Source organism: Pongo pygmaeus, chromosome 10, assembly GCF_028885625.2.
Source record: "Pongo pygmaeus isolate AG05252 chromosome 10, NHGRI_mPonPyg2-v2.0_pri, whole genome shotgun sequence".
In the NCBI taxonomy this organism is placed as follows: domain Eukaryota; kingdom Metazoa; phylum Chordata; class Mammalia; order Primates; family Hominidae; genus Pongo; species Pongo pygmaeus.
Genome location: NC_072383.2, coordinates 86,805,215 through 86,824,474, shown reverse-complemented (window position 1 = coordinate 86,824,474; position 19,260 = coordinate 86,805,215). Strand labels below are relative to the sequence as shown.

The following is a 19,260-nucleotide window of genomic DNA, read 5'->3' as shown; positions in this document are numbered from 1 at the left end:
CAGTCAAGTTAAACTCTGTTGACTCTTCGGTCAAATGGAAGATCATAATACCTCCTTCACGGAGTTTCTGTGAGTTTTAAGTGAGTTAGTACACAGGTACTTGGAGACATAACTGATGTCTTATAAGAGTTCATCATTAAGTAATAGAACAATGAGATGCAATAAGACTTTGGATCAGTAATTATGTTGAACCTTTAGTGAGCTCTGGATCTGAATCAAGGAAGAATACTCATTTGCTTGTTTCATAAGCACCAAGATAACCATGTCACAGGCATAGTGCTCCTAAAAATGCTCACTCTAAAAAGAAGTTCAGCAAAATTATAGCACAATTCTTTGTGTTCTATATTTCTACAGATGTTGGTTAATTATTAGTCAAATGAAACAAGTCAGTTCCCAAGATTTCTGGACAGTGAATAGTTTTGGTAATAAGGAGATATAATTAATATGGTAATAACCCAGGAATTTGGGATTACTCAAATCCTGCCCAGATGAACTTCCTCTCCACACAAATTCTCTGCAGGCTATCTTTGCATAAAATCAAAACTTTGTTGTAAGCTTAAATTTTGTCCCCAAATACCCTTCATCTGGGCCTTGAGGCATGCAATTCAAATCTCATTGATTCCTACTCGATAGCTGCAGTGGAAAGTATTGAAAGTCATTCCCTGGAGGTATAAGCAAATCTCTTCTGATAAAGTTCTTTTTGTCTGCCTGCAAGAGGGACAGTAGTATCCCTGATGGACCAAGGGCCTGGTTCTTAAGCCCCACGCATGAACAAATGAAATAAAAAAGTGAGGTAACATTGACCTCTATGGGAGGTGAAGCTCAGTAACCTATGGGCGCTTCCCCCAACCCTCCCCTCCACTGCCGCCCCGCCATCCAGTCTTTGCTGTTTCTCTCCCTCCCTTTCTCCTGCAGGAAGATTGCTGCTGTGTCTTAGTCAGATTTCGGGATTGTGTATTGGCTCACAGTCTCAGGGATGGAACTGTCAACATGGTAGTCACCGCACTCTCAGAGAGCAAGTCTGAGCTTTCTTTAGTGAGGTCTCCCACACAGCTTTGTTTGAAGCCCCTTCCTTAGATGCTATCCTTCTGCCTGAGAAAGGTTTTAGGTAGCAAATTCCAGAATATCTCACTCTTTAGTAAGCTGCTTTTTGCTTTTGAGTCTGGTCTTTCCTTTGGTCTGAGTGGTGAATTTCAAGACTTAGGTTTGGTCTTTGTATAGAACAGGAAGAACGTGGTGTTTGGCTACCTTGATTCCAGGGCGTCTGGCTGACCCAACATAGATAATGGAGTTCTCCATAGCATCTTCCTAGCTCGTTAGAGTTTTCCATTGGATTTTAAGGACAAAATCTTAATTAATTAATTTGTTCTCTCTGTGTACATTGATTATGGCCTCTTAAGGAGGTTACCTAGTAAATCTATCATAATTACATACCAGCAATCCCAATAGATAATGGGGGCCACAGCAGATTGGCCTTCAAGGAGAACCACAAACAGCCAAATGATTTATTTACAAATAGTATTATTAAAATTCCTCAAATGGTGCGAATTGTTTGTAACCCTGAATCCATTTCATATAGAGAACACTTTTATAGATAGTAGTTAAATCCCAAAGTAGTCCACGTAATCTTACATAATCCTTAAAATAGCTCTGTTATTGTAATGATAGTACTTTAATTATACTAAATCCCATTTTATTACTCAGATTTATTTTTGTGAGAAAATTCACATTGAGCTCCAACTTGAGATGGTAAAACATATCTCCCATGGGGCTATAGGATGTGGGGTGGGCCAGGAGGAGGAATCCTAAGGAGGAAATTCATGGTTATGTGAATGGACGACCCTATTTCTGACAACTCCCTACCTGGGGATCACCAGCACCTTATTGTTCATCCCTCACTGTCTCCTCCCCCAACACACACACACACACACACACACACACACGTGAGCACACATGCATACATCCCATCATTAGAGTCTCCTTGGAAACATACCATTTATAGGATGAGGGAATTTCCTGCTCTCAGTTCACATATGGTAGAGAAATGGGCTGTTCCTGTCCTCACCATAGTAGATAAAACCTATTTCTGACTTATCAAGTTAAATCTATGAATTAATTTTTCCCTGTAAGATGTTGATACACACATAGTAGATCCATTATTTTATATTATGTACTCTGGGTACTTTGTATGTTAAATAGGTATAGGTATATAGAAAAATCTGTCAAAATAAGTTTCATGTTGGAAGAGACCCTTGTGGGAGATGTGTTTTGTTTATTTAATTCGTGAATCATTCTGCTCCTTTTTTTTTTTTTAAAGACAGAGTCTTGCTCTGTTGCCCAGGCTGGAGTGCAGTGACATGAGCTTGGCTCATTACGACTTCCGCCTCCCGGGTTCATGCGATTCTCCTGCCTCAGCCTCCGGAGTAGCTGGGATTACAGGCATGCGCCACCACACCCGGCTAATTTTTGTATTTTTAGTAGAGATGGGGTTTTACCATGTTGGCTGGGCTGGTCTTGAACTCTGGATCTCAGGTGATCTGCCTGACTCGGCCTCCCAAAGTGCTGGGATTACAGGTGTGAGCCACCACATCCAACCTAAATTCATGAATCATTTTGTTTCTCATGGAAGAGCCAGGCAGGATCAAGAAAGTTGTCCCAAGCCAATTCCATATGTGTTCTCTCTCATTGAGTTTCTTATTTAGACTTAGTATGGGACAACACTAGTGCCTTCAACCATTCCCCTTAGTGTTAGTCTTAAGCTTTCCAACGTTAAAAGTCCAAACTCTTAGTCCGTCGCACAGTGGCATCCAATAAATGTGTATTGAAGATATGAATGTGGAAACAGCCATGATTCTAAGCATGAGATACCTAAAAATACTATAACCACAGTGCACATACAATTATTTAATATTTTCAACAGTCCAAACATAGCTGAATGCATACAATCTTGATCCAGGTTGTAAAATGTCATGTTTAAAATTTCTGAGCAAGCTGTCAAGAGTGAGAAAGCAAAAAGACTTTAGAAGATAAAGGCATGGGAGATAGATTTGCTTGACAGTATAAGTCATTTTCCCCCCAGAAATATATTAAGTCTGTGTTCCATATGTGTCAGAATTACCCAAGCCAGATCTCTTTCTGTCTCTGTGATTTCTTTCTTTTTTAATGCATTCATCGTTTGGAGACTACATGGACTTATATTGCCTTGCAAAAGCAATATTCAGCAGAAAAATCAATCTTTTGAACACTTTAAACAGATATAGGTCCAGAATGTGTTACAGAAACAGTTAAAAACAACCACAGCCTAAGAGCAAAACTTCTAGAATGGATATGCTGTATTCATCACTGTGTTCTTTAAATTATAGGGAAGGCCAAAAATCCCCCTGGAGACTCCAGCCTACACTGGGCAGCCATGGCATTGCCAGCATTGTTTTCTCTTATAATTGGCTTTGCTTTTGGAGCCTTATACTGGAAGGTAAGTGGTACCATTCCTTTTTTAAAAAATATGCTATGTTTACATAAATTATTAATCTTTTTTTCCTCAAGAAATGATCTTTTAAGAAAACAGTGAATTCTACCTTAGCTTATAATCTAAACAAGATTTAAATTTTATAAAGTTTCCTGTTTCTCATTATGTCTGGAGACAATCCCTCTAGCTGATAATTCACACTTAAGAATTAGGAACTGGTGTTAATAGCCTGAACTAAATATGAAAAGGAAGATCTGACAAAAATCATATGATATACTTAAAAGACATAGAAATGTCATTTGTATCATCTGCTATTTTGGATTTCTACTCTTTTGTTCTCTTCTTATTGAAGCCTGTCTAAAATTTTAAAACGTGCAAAAATCATTGTGACTCAGCTTCTTGAAATGTCTTTTGAATTTGATTAAGTGTCAGCTTCTTTATTACTCTTTAGCCCCCAACATCCTAAAAATGTTGAGTTGATAGTACCATGCAGCTTTCATAATTTTTTATTACAAAGACATTTTGCATGCTACATGCTGAAAAAACTGTTATTGGAGTTATTGACATAAAAGATAAAAGTGGAGTCCACTTACCTCTTAAATGTTAGACCATTCACTGATCATTTTACACTATGTGTCTTTCCTCTTTTTCCAGAAGAGACAGCCAAGTCTTACAAGGGCAGTTGAAAATATACAAATTAATGAAGAGGATAATGAGATAAGGTACTTTGTTTTGCTAAATGTGTGCCCAATCAAGCATGGCATTACCATTTCACACACTGTGTACCTGCCCATAATGTCTTTAAGAAGTCCTTCACTCATGACAGTAGTAGCTCCTAACCAGTGAGTCCCAACTCTTTATCCATGTTTCTGATGTCTCACTCTCTCTTCAGTGCTGCATCTCCATTTACCTATAGAATACCTTCCCATAATTGTCTTCATGACTCTTCTTAGGGTTTATAAAGGGGTTACCTCTGCTTTCTTATTTAAGTAAGGCAGCAGAATCTTCTCAGACTCCTGGTTGTGGAGCTCTGGAGGCACATTTGCTCATGTTCTTTCTTTTCCACACTTTTATCAAAACATACTGATTCAGCTCTTGGAGCCTCTTCCTAAGCTTAGTTCTTTTGGTAGGAAGCATTATCATCACTGACATCTTTATGATCTCATGAGTTGCTGTCACTGATCTTTTCTTTAGCCCTTCTAAACTCAACCTTTAGTCACACTCTTCTGTAAACCCTGGTTCATAGTGTGACTTCTTATTCAAAATACGTTCAGTGATTTTCTCTTGTATATTTTATATATCTTTTATTTTACTCTGGCTTTCAGAGCCCTTAACTATTCTCAACATACTCATTGTTTTCTCTAAAGCCAAATACAAAATTTGCTGTAAGATGACTTTCCATTCACTGTAGCTGGCTCTTGTCATTCTTTCACCTTACCGTATACTGCCCAGCACTCATATGTTCCCTTACCTTTGATTATAATTCTCATTTGGTGTGTTGCCTTCTCTCATGTCATGCCTGTATGTATACATAGACACATATGAAATGCATATAGGCACGCTTGGTATGTGTATATGCATATACAGAGAAAGAAATGTTTTAACTACTTGGAAAGACTACCTTAAGACAAATGAAGTCTTCACTCTTCCCTATAGTAATAAGAAGGTAAGCTCCCCATTCAATTTTGCAATCTTCTGCTACTATATTTACAGAAAAGCTGCCTTTTACAATGCCCAGATCATGGTGTACCTCAGAATCTCTGACCAAGAGCAAATAAGCATTTTTTCTTATTGTTTTTCAGTATGTTGCAAGAGAAAGAGAGAGAGTTTCAAGAAGTGTAATTGTGGCTTGTATCAACACTGTTACTTTCGTACATTGGTAAGTTTTTTTTTTCTTTCCTTTTTTTCTTTTTTTTATTATCCTTTAAGTTCTAGGGTACATGTGCACAATGTGCAGGTCTGTTACATATGTTTACATGTGCCATGTTGGTGTGCTGCACCCATTAACTCGTCATTTACATTAAGTATGTCTCCTAATGCTATCCCTTCCCCCTCCCCCCACCCCACGACAGGCCCCAGTGTGTGGTGTTCCCTACCCTGTGTCCAAGTGTTCTCGTTGTTCAATTCCCACCTATGGGTGAGAATGCGCGGTGTTTGGTTTTCTGTCCTTGTGATAGTTTGCTCAGAATGATGGTTTCCAGCCTCGGTCATATGTGTGCATGTGTCTTTAGAGCAGCATGATTTATAATTTTATAATCCTTTGGGTATATACCCAGTAATGGGATGCCTGGGTCAAATGGTATTTCTAGTTCTAGATCCTTGAGGAATCACCACACTGACTTCCACAATGGTTGAACTACTTTACAGTCCCACCAACAGTGTAAAAGTGTTCCTATTTCTCCATATCCTCTGCAGCACCTGTTGTTTCCTGACTTTTTGGTGATCACCATTCTAACTGGTGTGAGGTGATATCTCATTGTGGTTTTGATTTGCATTTCTCTGATGGCCAGTGATGATGAGCATTTTTTCATGTGTCTGTTGGCTGCATAAATATCTTCTTTTGAGAAGTGTCTGTTCATATCCTTCGCCCACTTTTTGATGGGTTTGTTTGACTTTTTCTTGTGAATTTGTTTAAGTTCTTTGTAGATTCTGGATATTAGTCCTTTGTCAGATGGGTAGATTGTAAAAATTTTAATTCAAACTGAAATATTTAGCAAGAACTATACAGCATATGAGATGCCAAAATTTAGAAACAAACTTCATTAGTAAGTCTTCTATCAAGCAGATGTCAGTATGTTGGCTGAAGGTGTTACATAATTGAAATGTACGTATCTAATTCATTGTGTATTCTCCAGTTTTGAAAGGTAAGCAGTGTTTGTCCTGACTAGTGGATTCATCTAGTGTGGGAGATGCACAAAAATTAACAGTTGTATGTTTACTTAGACTGTTTTTGAGGCCAGAAAATTAATTAGACAAGGGAATATAGCAAATTAGGACTAAAATTAAGTATTACTAATAGAATAAAAATACATGGAATCAATTTTATTTAGGTGTGACCACTATAACATGACTGTGTCCCGTGTGTTAGATGCTGAAACGAGAGAAAACCAGAATGTTTCCCTGCCATTTTAAGGAAAAAGAGAAAACGTCCAAATATCTTACAGTCAGGAGAGTAAGATTTTCCAGGTCAATTGCCACCTTCCACATGACTAGTAATAATTATGCATTATAATAGTTCAGAGCCCAGGATGCACTGAACATAAACGCATGGCAGACACGTGCTGTGATTGTGTGGATCTGCGGAGCGATTGTGGGAGAAAGGAGAGTAAGACGTGGCTAGAAGGCACTGGTATCATTATCTCCTGTCCCGTCTACTTTCTCTGCTCCCTTGCTGCAGATACTGTTGCGGGAAGACCCACAGCTGCATTAACTTAATCAGTATTGATTCATGCTGTCCCTCACTTTTGCTTCTGCTAATTGGCTGTTATTTTTGTTACTGGTGTGGAATCCTGAGAGCATTTACCACAGTTGCATGCGAATATTCTCTCCTCTTTCTAATTCCTCATTTCTTCTGTGCATTCCCTCATTGTCAAAGGATTATTTACTCTCCTCTTTATTACCTAGATAGTCTGTGGTGAGTTCCTTCTTTACCCTGCTAGTCACTGCCCTTCCAGCTTTAACTCCTGTCCCAGGTTCAGAGTTTGTCTCCAGACTTAATCTTCTTCAGTGGAGCTGAGTCATAAATTATCTTGCCTCCTGTATGAGCTTACTTTTAGGGTTATACAAAAACATTTTTTTAACAACTCAAGATAACATGATATAATTATGTTGCGCATTTCTCTAACACCGTAATACTTTATTCTACACACTCTGTCACTTTTACCTTCAATCATACTCTTGATTAACATGTCCGTAGCATGAATAGCACCCTCTATTTTCTGCTGCACATTCCCACTTCTTTCTAGGCTCATTCTTCCTGTCAAATAATGTAAATGGATAGACCCTTTGCTTGACACTTTTTATTTTCTGGAGTAATATTTCCCAAGCTGAAACCATGCTTTTTCCTAGAAATTCATTTTTTTTGCCTTTGAACCATAAGATGAGATTCACTGTTTTCTTTTTTTTTTTTCCTTCCCTTTCTTCTTCTTCTTGACAGCCATTTCAGTTCTCTCAAACGGCATTCACAAACCACACATTAAATGGTTAATTGAGTCTTAAATGCTCAAATGCTCAAGTAATGTCCTCTGTTGTTTGGTTTGGGATTGCATTGCTGGGATCCTGTTTTCGCACACAGGTCTTTAATCATGTGGTTTTAATTATGACATTTGTCCCATGACATTTGGGAGTGGATTAGGATACAGAAACCCAGGCCACTTGTTTAGGAGGAAAAAAGATGGTATTTTAAAGCAACCATAGTCAAACAACTTATGCATGTGTTGAATAGTCAGTTAGCATTCCAAGACAAGAGCTAGGTATTTCTGTTTCTTGCTGTACCCTCAACACCTAACTTGCTGCCTGTGCATTGTTGGCTCTCTATAAATGTTTGTTGAATGAGACACTGAGTGAGTGACTCAGCCCTAAATGAAAGTTTAAGCAAATGGCAAAGATTGTTCTTCTGAAGTAGGGTTTGTTTTTATCTTTTGTGTGAATGTGTGTGTTTAATTTATTGGGTTGGATTAATGAGACACAAGGTATGCATATCAAGAGGGAATATAATCACATGGGAAATTAACTAATAAATTATTTTTCTTAAGGTATGAATTATTACTCGTGTATAAAATGAATCACATTAGCCAGGTTAAAGAAGCCAGAATTATCCAGAAAAAAACCCAGCTCACTTATTCAGTAGTCAATGGGAAATAGATGGCAGAGTGAATGAAAACATGACTCATTCTCCTTCACAAAGTGCCTTACTCGTCATCTCTGCAAAGCTCCACCAAGGCTCAGGTCACATACTGCCACCTACAAAAAGCTGACTTCCCAAATGAAAATAATCTCTATTTGTGGCCCTCTAAATAGATTTCATATGACACTTGGTAGGACATCACGGTCACTTAAATGAACATTTTGTGCCCTTTTCAAAACCATAAGCTCTTAGGGGGCAGGATTTTTTTTCTTAATTTAATTTTGGAGCCCCACTAAACAATGTCACTTATACTGTGCACATATAAATGATGAATAACTATTTGTTGAATAAATTAATGGAAAGATGAGTGAATAGCTCAGAATTACAATAAGATGAGAATAAAATATATGAAAATAAAAACAGAAATAAACTTGTATGTGTCTATGAGTACATAAGAATTCAAATGCTGAGGGAAAAGTAGGAAAAGAAGGAGAAAAGGGCCAGTTCGTCATCAGAATCTGAAAACCCCAAAGTAAAAATGTGTCTATCATTTGTAATCATCTATTGACTACCCATTATATGAAGTAAACCCTTACATTTGGCCTTCTACTAACAGAGATGGAAAACTCTCCAAGGAACTCTTAAGTCTAGTTCCTAGATAGGTGTGTAGTAGAGGGAAGGTCTGGGAGAACAAACTATGATGTGGTTGGAGAGAAATTCTTCTAAAAAATAAGAATAACTGTAGTAAAAAATACCAAGACAGAAATAAAATGTGGAGTTGCAATTATACATTTAAAAAATAGATATAATTTGGATTATAATCATTTTCTTGGTTAGCAAGGAAGGGGAAAAATACAAGGAATGACTCAGGTTTATGGCAAGGATTTCTCCCTGAAATGGAAGTTTCACCAACTAAAACAAATTAGCAAGACAAATATTGGAACACCAGAATAGAGAAGATATGGGCTAGTTCTCTGAAGGAAATAACCTATAATTGGAAAATGAAAAGAAGGAGGGTTTAATATCTTAAATACAAGGAACGGACGTGGAAGGAATGTATTGAACTAGAAACAACAACAAAAAAAGTTGCACCTAGGAATAAATAGGCCAGGAGTGGTAGCTCATGCCTGTAATCCCAGTACCTTGGGGGACTGAGGTGGGAGGATCACTTGAGCCCAGGAGTTCGAGACCAGCCTGGGAAACATAGGAAGAACCCATCTCTACAAATAATTTAAAAATTGGGTGGGCATGGTGGTGTGCACCTGTGGTCTCAGCTACTCAGGAGGCTGAGGCAGGAGGATTGCCTGAGCCCGAAAGGTTGAGGCTGTAATAAGCCATGATCAAATCACAGCATTCCAACCTGGGTGATGGAGCAAGGCCTGGTCTCAAAATATAAAAATAAAAAATTAACTGAAGTGTGTTTATTTGACACCATGCGTGAGAACAGCTATGTGAAAAGTTAAAAATTTACTTGGTCACATAGCTTATGCCAAATATCCATAGTAGCATCCTACAAAAACCTTTTTCATATTGGTTTGTGTATAGCAAAGATTAAGATAAATAAATAAAACAGATAGATTGCATTAAAAACTTTATTTATGTTAATACATTACAGGAAACTTTTGCTCTTTACTCTTCTCACAAATGTGATTCCAACAAACTCTAGTAGGTTCATTGATAGATGCAAAGCTTAATATAACTTTGTTGTGTCCTCAAATTGTTTATAGCCTACAAAAGGAAATCAGACATATACATAATAACCAATTTTTATAAGTGAACTAAAAGTTTACAGAGTTACTTTGATCAAAGTCCAGGCGTCTGCATATGGTCATACAAGTTGTGAATTCAACGCAGTTCTAGATACTGGAATGGATGACATCTTAGAATTGAGCACACCCAAATACAATTACCTATTTTTGAAAGGAGAGAGAAATCACTAACAATAGGAGAAAAGCTTCACTTTGTAAATGGTGGAGGTAGCATCTGTACTGAGCACATGGCGTAAACTAAGTCAGGAAAGTCCCAAAGTAGAAACTGTGTTCCAGGGTCAGTTTGGACAGTTGGATTCCAGTGGAAGTCACATATAAAGAGTTAAAATGCTGAGAAGAAAGGGTGAGCATTGGTTTGAGAAAGGGTTTGAATTCCAGGAATGGGGCTTAAATGCCTTGTGTCACGTAAGGAGGTATTGGGAGAAAATGGTGTAGGAAAGATGTCGGTGACAATCAAAGCTGAGGTGTGGGAAAACTAATTGGGTGTTGGTATGGCAAGATGTACGGGAGTGGTTAACTAGAGAAATGGAGTCCACTTACCAGGCCAGTCTTTAAATAAGATGTGAGAGAGAATGACAACTCAATTAGCATCAGGGCCAGGAAATAAGAAAGCATAGACCATTTGAAGACATTGCAGTAAAAGAATCAACAAATCCTAGTTACTAATGGGATGTGAGACTTGGCGTCACAGGCAGAACTCAAGAATGATTTGGAGACTATGGGACTTACCAGAGTGCGGTGGCATTAACAGGAAATGGAAAATCAGGAGAAGAAGCTATTGGTAAATATTATTGAAACTGACCAGTGGCCAAATATGTTAGACTGGAACTTCAGATAACAGTCAGGCCTCGAAAGAATGATTTGCAATTTGAGAGTTATCTGCAAAGAATCTTATCTGAGACCTTGAAAGAAAAATTGCTTAGTCACAGAAATGGCCCCGTGTGGTTGATAGTAAATAGCATGGGTTTGATTGTGGAGAGGTTCACTAAAGAAACACAAACAAAATTTCGGTATATCTGAGCTAAGGGGGAAGAAAATAAATCTTAGAATTGGAATAAAGGACAAGCTGAAGACAAGCTTGGAAATTTAGGCCTCAAGGCTTGGGAATGGTTGGTTACCAAATAACAAGATCTGTGATTCTTTGCCCAGATATTTCCTAAGACTTTCAAATCTTTGGGAGTTTGGTTTCTGTAGATACATTGTAAAGCAGATGATTAGAAAGGATTAGACTTGGGTTCAAGCCTTGACTCTTTGGTGTAGAATACTAGATGAGTTTATATCAGTTATCAGTTCATGTCTTTTAAACCCTGGTTTTTCATGTGTAACGAGGGTTAATGATAAATTTACTCTTCTTATTTCACAAGGGTTCTTGCAAGAACCCAGGTTATCATTATAAAAATTATAGTTTTGTTCTATGGGAAAGCACGTGCCAGTCTTTAAGTTTATTTTCTTTGCTAAGTGACCCAGGGACAAAATCAAAAATAGATTTCCAATCTTCTCTACATTTAATTTTCTCTCTCTCTCTCTTTCTTTCTTGAGAGTCTTTCTTTCTTAAGAGTCTTGCTCTGTAGCCCAGGCTGGAGTGCCGTGGCGTGATCTCAGCTCACTGCATGCTCCGCCTCCTTGGTTGAAGGGGTTTTTGTGCCTCACCCCCCGAGTAGCTGGGACTACAGGTGTGCACTACCACACCCAGCTAATTTTTGTATTTTTAGTAAAGACAGGGTTTCACCATGTTGGCCAGGCTGGTCTCAAACTCCGGACTTCAGATGATCCGCCTACCTCAGCCTCCCAAAGTGCTGGGATTACAGGCATGAGCCACCATGCCCATCCTACATTTAATTCTCTACATTAAGCTTTGTGTTTCCAATTATTTATACATTTAAAAAATACGTCCTTTTGCTTTTTGTGATTCCGTTTTGCTTTCTAACCATGCTTTTAAAATATCTTCTATATATTTTGGATTTCTGAGGTTTTATCTTAGTATCTCTTAATTTTTGTTCTAGATTTAATTCTGATTTCCTAAATACAGGTTGTCTAGCTTCTAGAGTTCTCTGCTTGGTAAATTGTTGTATAAGACAGTTTTTAACATATTACATTTAGAGAGACCGGAAAAATATTGCAATTCTTATTACACTATGGAATTTTATGGCTAATCTGTGTAATGATCTCAATACTTTAAAAACAGTGATCTGTGACGCTAGGTTGATAAACAAGGACAAAAGTAGTGAAAGAGATTGAGCAGAGAAGACGAGAAATGCAAAACACATTTATTTAGAGACTGGGATTGAAGATGGGATGATGATACCATCTATATATTTCTTTTTAAGTAGAGAAGGAAATACAAATACTTTACAGGAAAGTTGAAACATCTGAAAGCTAGTAGATTAACACAAGTACTGAAGAACTAAAACAAAATATGGCTTTCATGCTTCAACAAGTACAATAAGCTATGCTGAGGCCAAATGAACCTTACCCAGAACTTTGTTGGGATGCGGTGCCAAGATTACAGTCTTTCTTTTTTTGGCTGGAAGTATTGAATGAAATCTTTCTGCTGCTATTTCCTCAGCTGGGAGAAATGATTGCTAGAACCTAACTAGATAGTCAAGATACTAGAGCAGCTCAGTGGCCATGTGAGGCTATTACTTGTTGGTGGCCATTGACCAGCTTCTCCATCTGTCCTAGGGATCTCTTTCATGCTACTCCATCTATCTCCACTTCTCTAGTCTCCACTCTTCAGACACTTTGCTCATCAATCCTTCTCCCTTCACCCCTGTCTACTACCTTTTATAGTCTTGCTAGAGAAATTCAAAGCTAACTAAGTTGATAATTATATTATCACAAACTGACATCATTGGTAGAATGTCAGGAGGTATGAAAGTCACAGGGTGAAATATTTATTGAGTGTCTATTAAGTGCCAGACATTATTATAAGAGTGGAGGTACAGCAGTAAAAGAGATAGAGAAGCTCCCTGCCCTCATGGAGCTTACATTTTAATGGGAGGACATAGATAATAAACAGTAAGTATCTTTATTGTTGATAATAAACAATAAGTATTGTTTCAGATAATGTGTTACCAAGGAGATCATAGAAAATGACTGATCACTGCATCTAAGAAAACATTTATCAAGTTCTTTTATGCTATATAAGTGAAGCATACATTGCAAATCTGTTACTCATTCTGTGGTCATATATGATTTCAGCTATTGAGATTTTTAAACAGGCAGGAGGCAGATACACCATAATCTCTCTTTTTTTCCTTCCTTTCTAGGCTGGTAACAGTTCATGTTTGCTTCATAAATGAAGCAGCTTTAAGCAAATTCATATTCTGTCTGGAGTGACAGACCACATCTTTATCTGTTCTTGCTACCCGTGACTTTATATGGATGATTCAGAAATTGGAACAGAATGTTTTACTGTGAAACTGGCACTGGATTAATCATCTATAAAGAAGAACTTGCATGGAGCAGGACTCTATTTTAAGGACTGCGGGACTTGGGTCTCATTTAGAACTTGCAGCTGATGTTGGAAGAGAAAGCACGTGTCTCAGACTGCATGTACCATTTGCATGGCTCCGGAAATGTCTAAATGCTGAAAAAACACCTAGCTTTATTCTTCAGATACAAACTGCAGCCTGTAGTTATCCTGGTCTCTGCAAGTAGATTTCAGCTTGGATAGTAGGGGTAACAATTTTTCTCAAAGGGATCTAGAAAAAGTGTTTAAAACTCAGTAGTTATCAGCCACTGTACAGTGTAGAAAGCAGTGGGAACTGTGATTGGAGTTGGCAACATGTCAGCTTTATAGTTGCTGATTAGTGATATGGGTCTGATTTTGATCTCTTCCCGATGTAAACCATGCTCACCCATATCCCACTAAACAAATGCAAATGGTTGCCTGGTTCCATTTATGCAAGGGAGCCAGTACTGAATTATGCCTTGGCAGAGGGGAGACTCTCCAAAAGAGTCATCGCAGGAAGAAGTTAAGAACACTGAACATCAGAACAGTCTGCTAAGGAGGACATTGGCATCCTGGGAAAGTCTGCCTTTTCCCTTGACCACTATAGGGTGTATAAATCGTGTTTGCAAAATGTGTTATGACGTGTTTATATTCTAAAACTATTACAGAGCTTTGTAAAGGGACTTAGGAGAAAATGCTGAATGTAAGATGGTCCCATTTCAATTTCCACCATGGGAGAGACTAAAAATAAATTATGACATTTAGTATCTAAGGTTAGAAAACCACGCCCACGTGCTAATATGGGTGTTGAAAACTAGGTTACTTGGAATGCAAGGAATCAGGAAACTTTAGTTATTTATAGTATAATCACCATTATCTGTTTAAAGGATCCATTTAGTTAAAATCGGGCACTCTATATTCATTAAGGTTTATGAATTAAAAATAAAAAGAAAGCTTTATGTAGTTATGCATGTCAGTTTGCTATTTAAAATGTGTGACAGTGTTTGTCATATTAAGAGTGAATTTGGCAGGAATTCCCAAGATGGACATTGTGCTTTTAAACTAGAACTTGTAAGACATTATGTGAATATCCCTTGCCAATTTTTTTGATAATCAAGAAAACATCTGACTAAAGTCAAAGAATGATTTCTTATGGTTTATTTTGATGAAAGTTCTTTTAACATGTCTTGAATGTACACATAAAGGAATCCAAAGCTTTCCATTCTAACTTAATCTTTGTGATAACATTATTGCCATGTTCTACAACCATAAGATGACAGTTTTCAATGTAGTGACACAAAAGGGCATGAAAAACTAACTGCTAGCTTTCCTTTCATTTCAAAAGTCCAAGAATTTCTAGTATATTTGGATTTTAGCTTCTGTTCAAAGCGAATCCAGATGCAACTCCAGTAAGTGGCCTTTGCTCTTTTTTGTACCAAAGAGCCCAGATGATTCCTACAGTCCCTTTCTTCTCTAACATGCTGTGGTTCCTTAAATATGAGTAATTTCTCTAAGATATAACCCAGGTGCTTTGAGAAGCTGCATTAAGGTGTTCAGGCCCTCAGATATCACATGGTACACTTGATTAGTAATAAAACCAGAGATCAATTTAATTGCTGATAGGTCCTGTCTCAGTGTGTGGCATTGATTGTTTTCAGGAAAATAGATACAGATTAATATGAGTTATGCGTGTAGGTTGTGTATAGATTGAGAAGATAGATACTTCTCAATCTAGTAGTTTGATTTATTTAACCAATGGTTTCAGTTTGCTTGAGCATATGAAAATGCTGCTTAATGTGCTTAAGAGTATAATAAATGTACTTTTGTCCTCAAACCTAGTAGCTGGGTTTTAACACTGATGGACATGGTCTTAATCAATGGAGTTAAATAAACAAATTCAGCAAGTTATTAAATCTGACATGGTAGGAGAGGGGAGATGTGTCCTGCTTATTAAATGTATTGGTCCATTGAAAGTTACATGGATTGCCAATTTTTAAAACACTAAAGTTGAATAAAATGCATGAACAATAGAAAAATGCTGAACATTATTTTGGATGCTAGCTGCTTGGACATTAACTGTCATTTCTGCTTTGAGATAAAAATATATATTTATCTTTGCTTATTTCATCCCAGATGTGTTCTGAATAGCCTTCTTCATAAATCATGGAAAACTCACTGCTGAGATAGTAAACCATGAAATCGTCCTTTCAGTTGGTGCCATGTATCTAATAGTTCCATCTTAGAAGCTTTCAAAATTACCTTTTAAAATGATCTCAGAAGTCTGTAGATTCTCAACGATACTGAAAGCTTCGCACCTCTTTGGTAGAAACCAAGTCTATTTAGAAAATGGCTTTATGATAAATGGTGCCTCCTGAGTGATAATGAAGTCTTCCTGGATATTGTATTGTAATTTAATGTGCTTACCACGCTGCCACATTTTAATGAGTCAGAGACAAATTGATTTTTCTTCAATACAATAATAGAACAAGTAGCCTATTCCCTTAAAAAGTATGTGAAAAAGTGAAAATTATGAAAAATTATGCATACCTAATGAAGTATTGGTTTTAGTAAGAATTAAATACATTTCATTGAGCTTTAAAGTACTTTGGAGAAACTTTGGGGCACGTTTTGCTACTCTAATTCAACTAAAGTTATAAATAAAGAGAAAAATTCATTCAGAAATCATGGATTTTAAAAATGTTTTACTGCAGCCAAGTTTTCATTTCAAAATGCAATTCCAGTTTGGAGCTTTTAGGCATTCTGTATATTTAAAAAATATATTCTTCAAAAATGCATTTTGGCATGGTGGGATGGATGTTGCAAAAGATATCCGGAGCCTCCAGTCTGTCATTAACTGATACGGTAAATCACCTCTCCTCTTTGGATCTCAATTTTTTATTTATCTATATGGTAAACTCAGAGATCACTCCTTAAGGGTGAGTCCTATTGCAATATGACTGACAAAGAAGACAAAATAGCATTGAAACTAACCCATACAAAATATCCAACTCTGGATTCTGTGAATAAGTACCTTGACCATAAAAAGTCATTGCTGTTCTTGTTTCTAATGTAAATAGTGTCCATTAGTAAAAGTGAAATTCAGTCTCAAGTAGGGTGAATTGGATCACCATTTACACAAGAGATGGCTTTTTCCTTTGCTTGAAGAAACATTTTGGATCACCTCCAAAGAATGAACACCAGCAGTACGTTTTAGTCATATTAGTCAGGATGAGAAACTATAAGATGTGTGTAACATTTGGAAATGCACCAAAGTGAGTGTTTAAATCTTCTCATTTTATTGAAAACTAAGAGCAGAAAATGTAAAATGCTCATGAAGGTTTTGAATGCCAAAAGATATTTTAGAATCAATTTATAAAGGGGTAATTCATTAATTACACTTTAAAATTGGAAAGTGGGATAAGAATTCTAAAGTAAACCAGCTTATCTTTGAAACAATATTGTTTTGAAATTGGATTTAAAATAAAACCATTCAGATTGAAATTCTAATTAGTTCATTTGTGGAATTTGATCACACAATTGGTAATGTTGCTGCTTTCCATTAACTAGTCTTGAAATGCCTTTGTTTGTAAAAATAAAATAATGGTACTTTCATTTTATAACAAGGTGTTTTTTTTAAGAAATAATCCATGCTAAAATGGATATTTGTGATCCTGAAGTGTTTACTAAGCCTTGTAAATTTATTTATAACTGCCATCTCCAACTACATCCTTATGATGTTTTTAACAATTAAAATTAAAACAACTGTTTAAACTAAAAACCACACCATTTTCCAGTACTTGATCTCTGAGCTACAATACTCACTAAATATAATTTTCCAATCAAAATATTCTATTCTATATTCTAAGGGTTAATATGTGATTATGGTGTCCACTTGCCACCATTTTTTTTAAATCAATGGACTTGAAAAGTATTAATTTAGACGGATGCGCAGATATACCCTTAGTTCAGTCATAGATTGGAGTTTGCATATAATAATGTAAATGTATGTCAACACTATTCTAAATAGTTTTATTATGACTGAAATTTAATTAAATAAAAAAGATTGTAAAATGTGATGTGTATGTGTATATACTGTATGTGTACTTTTTAAAATAGGTGTATGTCCCAACCCTTTTTTATACAGGTTTGAATTTAAAATTACATTATATATACATATACTTTATTGTTCTAAATAAAGAATTTTATGCACTCTCATAAATTTGCCCTGTCATTTTATATCTTAAGGTTATCACATATGTCTACAACATGGTTGAGCATTTATTAAGCTACAGTCTGTGGAAACTTTTGTCATTAATCTAGATTTTGTCGAAATATGGGCACAAGGGGATAAGAAATTATTTAAATTCAATAAATATTTATTGATTACTAAAATAAGTAATCAAGGAAAATAAAAAATGAATTAACACAAGGTTTGCTTTCAAGAGATTTATAACTTGGTTGGAGAAAAGAAATGCAATAGATATACAGAAAAGCACTATAATAGATATAGATACAGAAAATAGATACAGATATAGATATAGAAAAGCAGTATAATATGTATAGTCCCTGAAGTAACTACCTACATGCAAAACAGAGGTCCAGTTAATGTGCTTAGGGCATGCAGGAAGGATAAATGGATACAGAATAAGGAGGACTGTGGAGGAGTTGATGTTTGGGCTAATACTTAGAAGGATGAGACAAATTTTTATAGTGAGAATTATGCCCAGTCAGAGCAGCATTTTCCATAGAAATAAGTTATAAAATTTCTAAGCTTATTTTACCAAATCAAACAGGTATGTCCTTAGCATACACCAAATAAAAAGACACACAGAGAGATAAGACCAGACCCTTCAGTGTAACAACAGGGAGTGCAGACACTATTCTTAGGGTCCCTGAGAAGCCTAGACTCCTTTGCTTGTTTCTGAGAAGAGGAATGACAAGATCAAAACTCACTACGGCTCCTGTGATTTAGGCAGTAGATAATCATCCTGCTTAACCACTGGTTGCTATTTGACTCTCAAGCACATACCCTTGCTATATGACACCACAATTATTCACCCACCATTTCTTTTCAGAATTTGCTGATCCTCTCTTCTCTGTTTACCTTTTATATTGCCAACTTCGACCAATATATGACTAGATAACTAGAATAGCCTCCTAACTGATCACAAGATTCTACTTTCACCCTTTTTCAATCAGTTCATCACATTATAGTCAATAATAGGGAGACATCTGGTGGGTGTGTGTGGGTGTGGGTGTGTGTGTGTGTCTGTGTGTGTGTGTGTTTCTGGCTAAAACACTTGGATGGCTTCTCATTATATTTTAGATAAAGCCCAAACTCTTCAACATAGCCTACAAGGCTCTACTTGAGCCATCTCATCTTTTTTGTTTTGTTTTGGATTGCTCATTGTTTTTGCCTTTAATCCATAAACAACATGAAGATTGGGCCCATAAATACTAATATAACTGCAGTCCTCAAATTTAGTGCAAATAATTAATGGAATTGAAAAAAATGTGATCTAAATAGCTATCACCTATTGCACTAAGAAGTTATTTTTAAGATTTTTATTATGAACAATTCGAAATATATGCAAAAGTCGATAAGATAGTGTAATAAATTCATATAACCATAACCCTACTTCAACCTTACTCAACTCCTGAATAATCTTGTTTTATCTAAACTCCCTATCCACTCCCCATTTCGTATCATTTTCAGGAAAGTACT

The 19,260-nt window shown here is 36.5% G+C and overlaps 1 protein-coding gene across 2 annotated transcripts in view; it reads left to right on the top strand.

The window, feature by feature from the left end:
* Window positions 1–17,754, top strand: part of KITLG (KIT ligand) — an 89,710-nt gene extending 71,956 nt beyond the window's left edge. For both annotated transcript variants that reach the window (XM_054444648.2, XM_054444647.2), the window contains 4 exons: window positions 3,363–3,472; window positions 4,121–4,188; window positions 5,269–5,345; window positions 13,351–17,754. In XM_054444648.2, coding sequence (XP_054300623.1) covers window positions 3,363–3,472; window positions 4,121–4,188; window positions 5,269–5,308 — 218 coding nt within the window. In that variant the 3' untranslated portion in view covers window positions 5,309–5,345; window positions 13,351–17,754. The remainder of the gene's footprint in view (window positions 1–3,362; window positions 3,473–4,120; window positions 4,189–5,268; window positions 5,346–13,350) is intronic.
* Window positions 17,755–19,260: the final 1,506 nt, after the last annotated feature.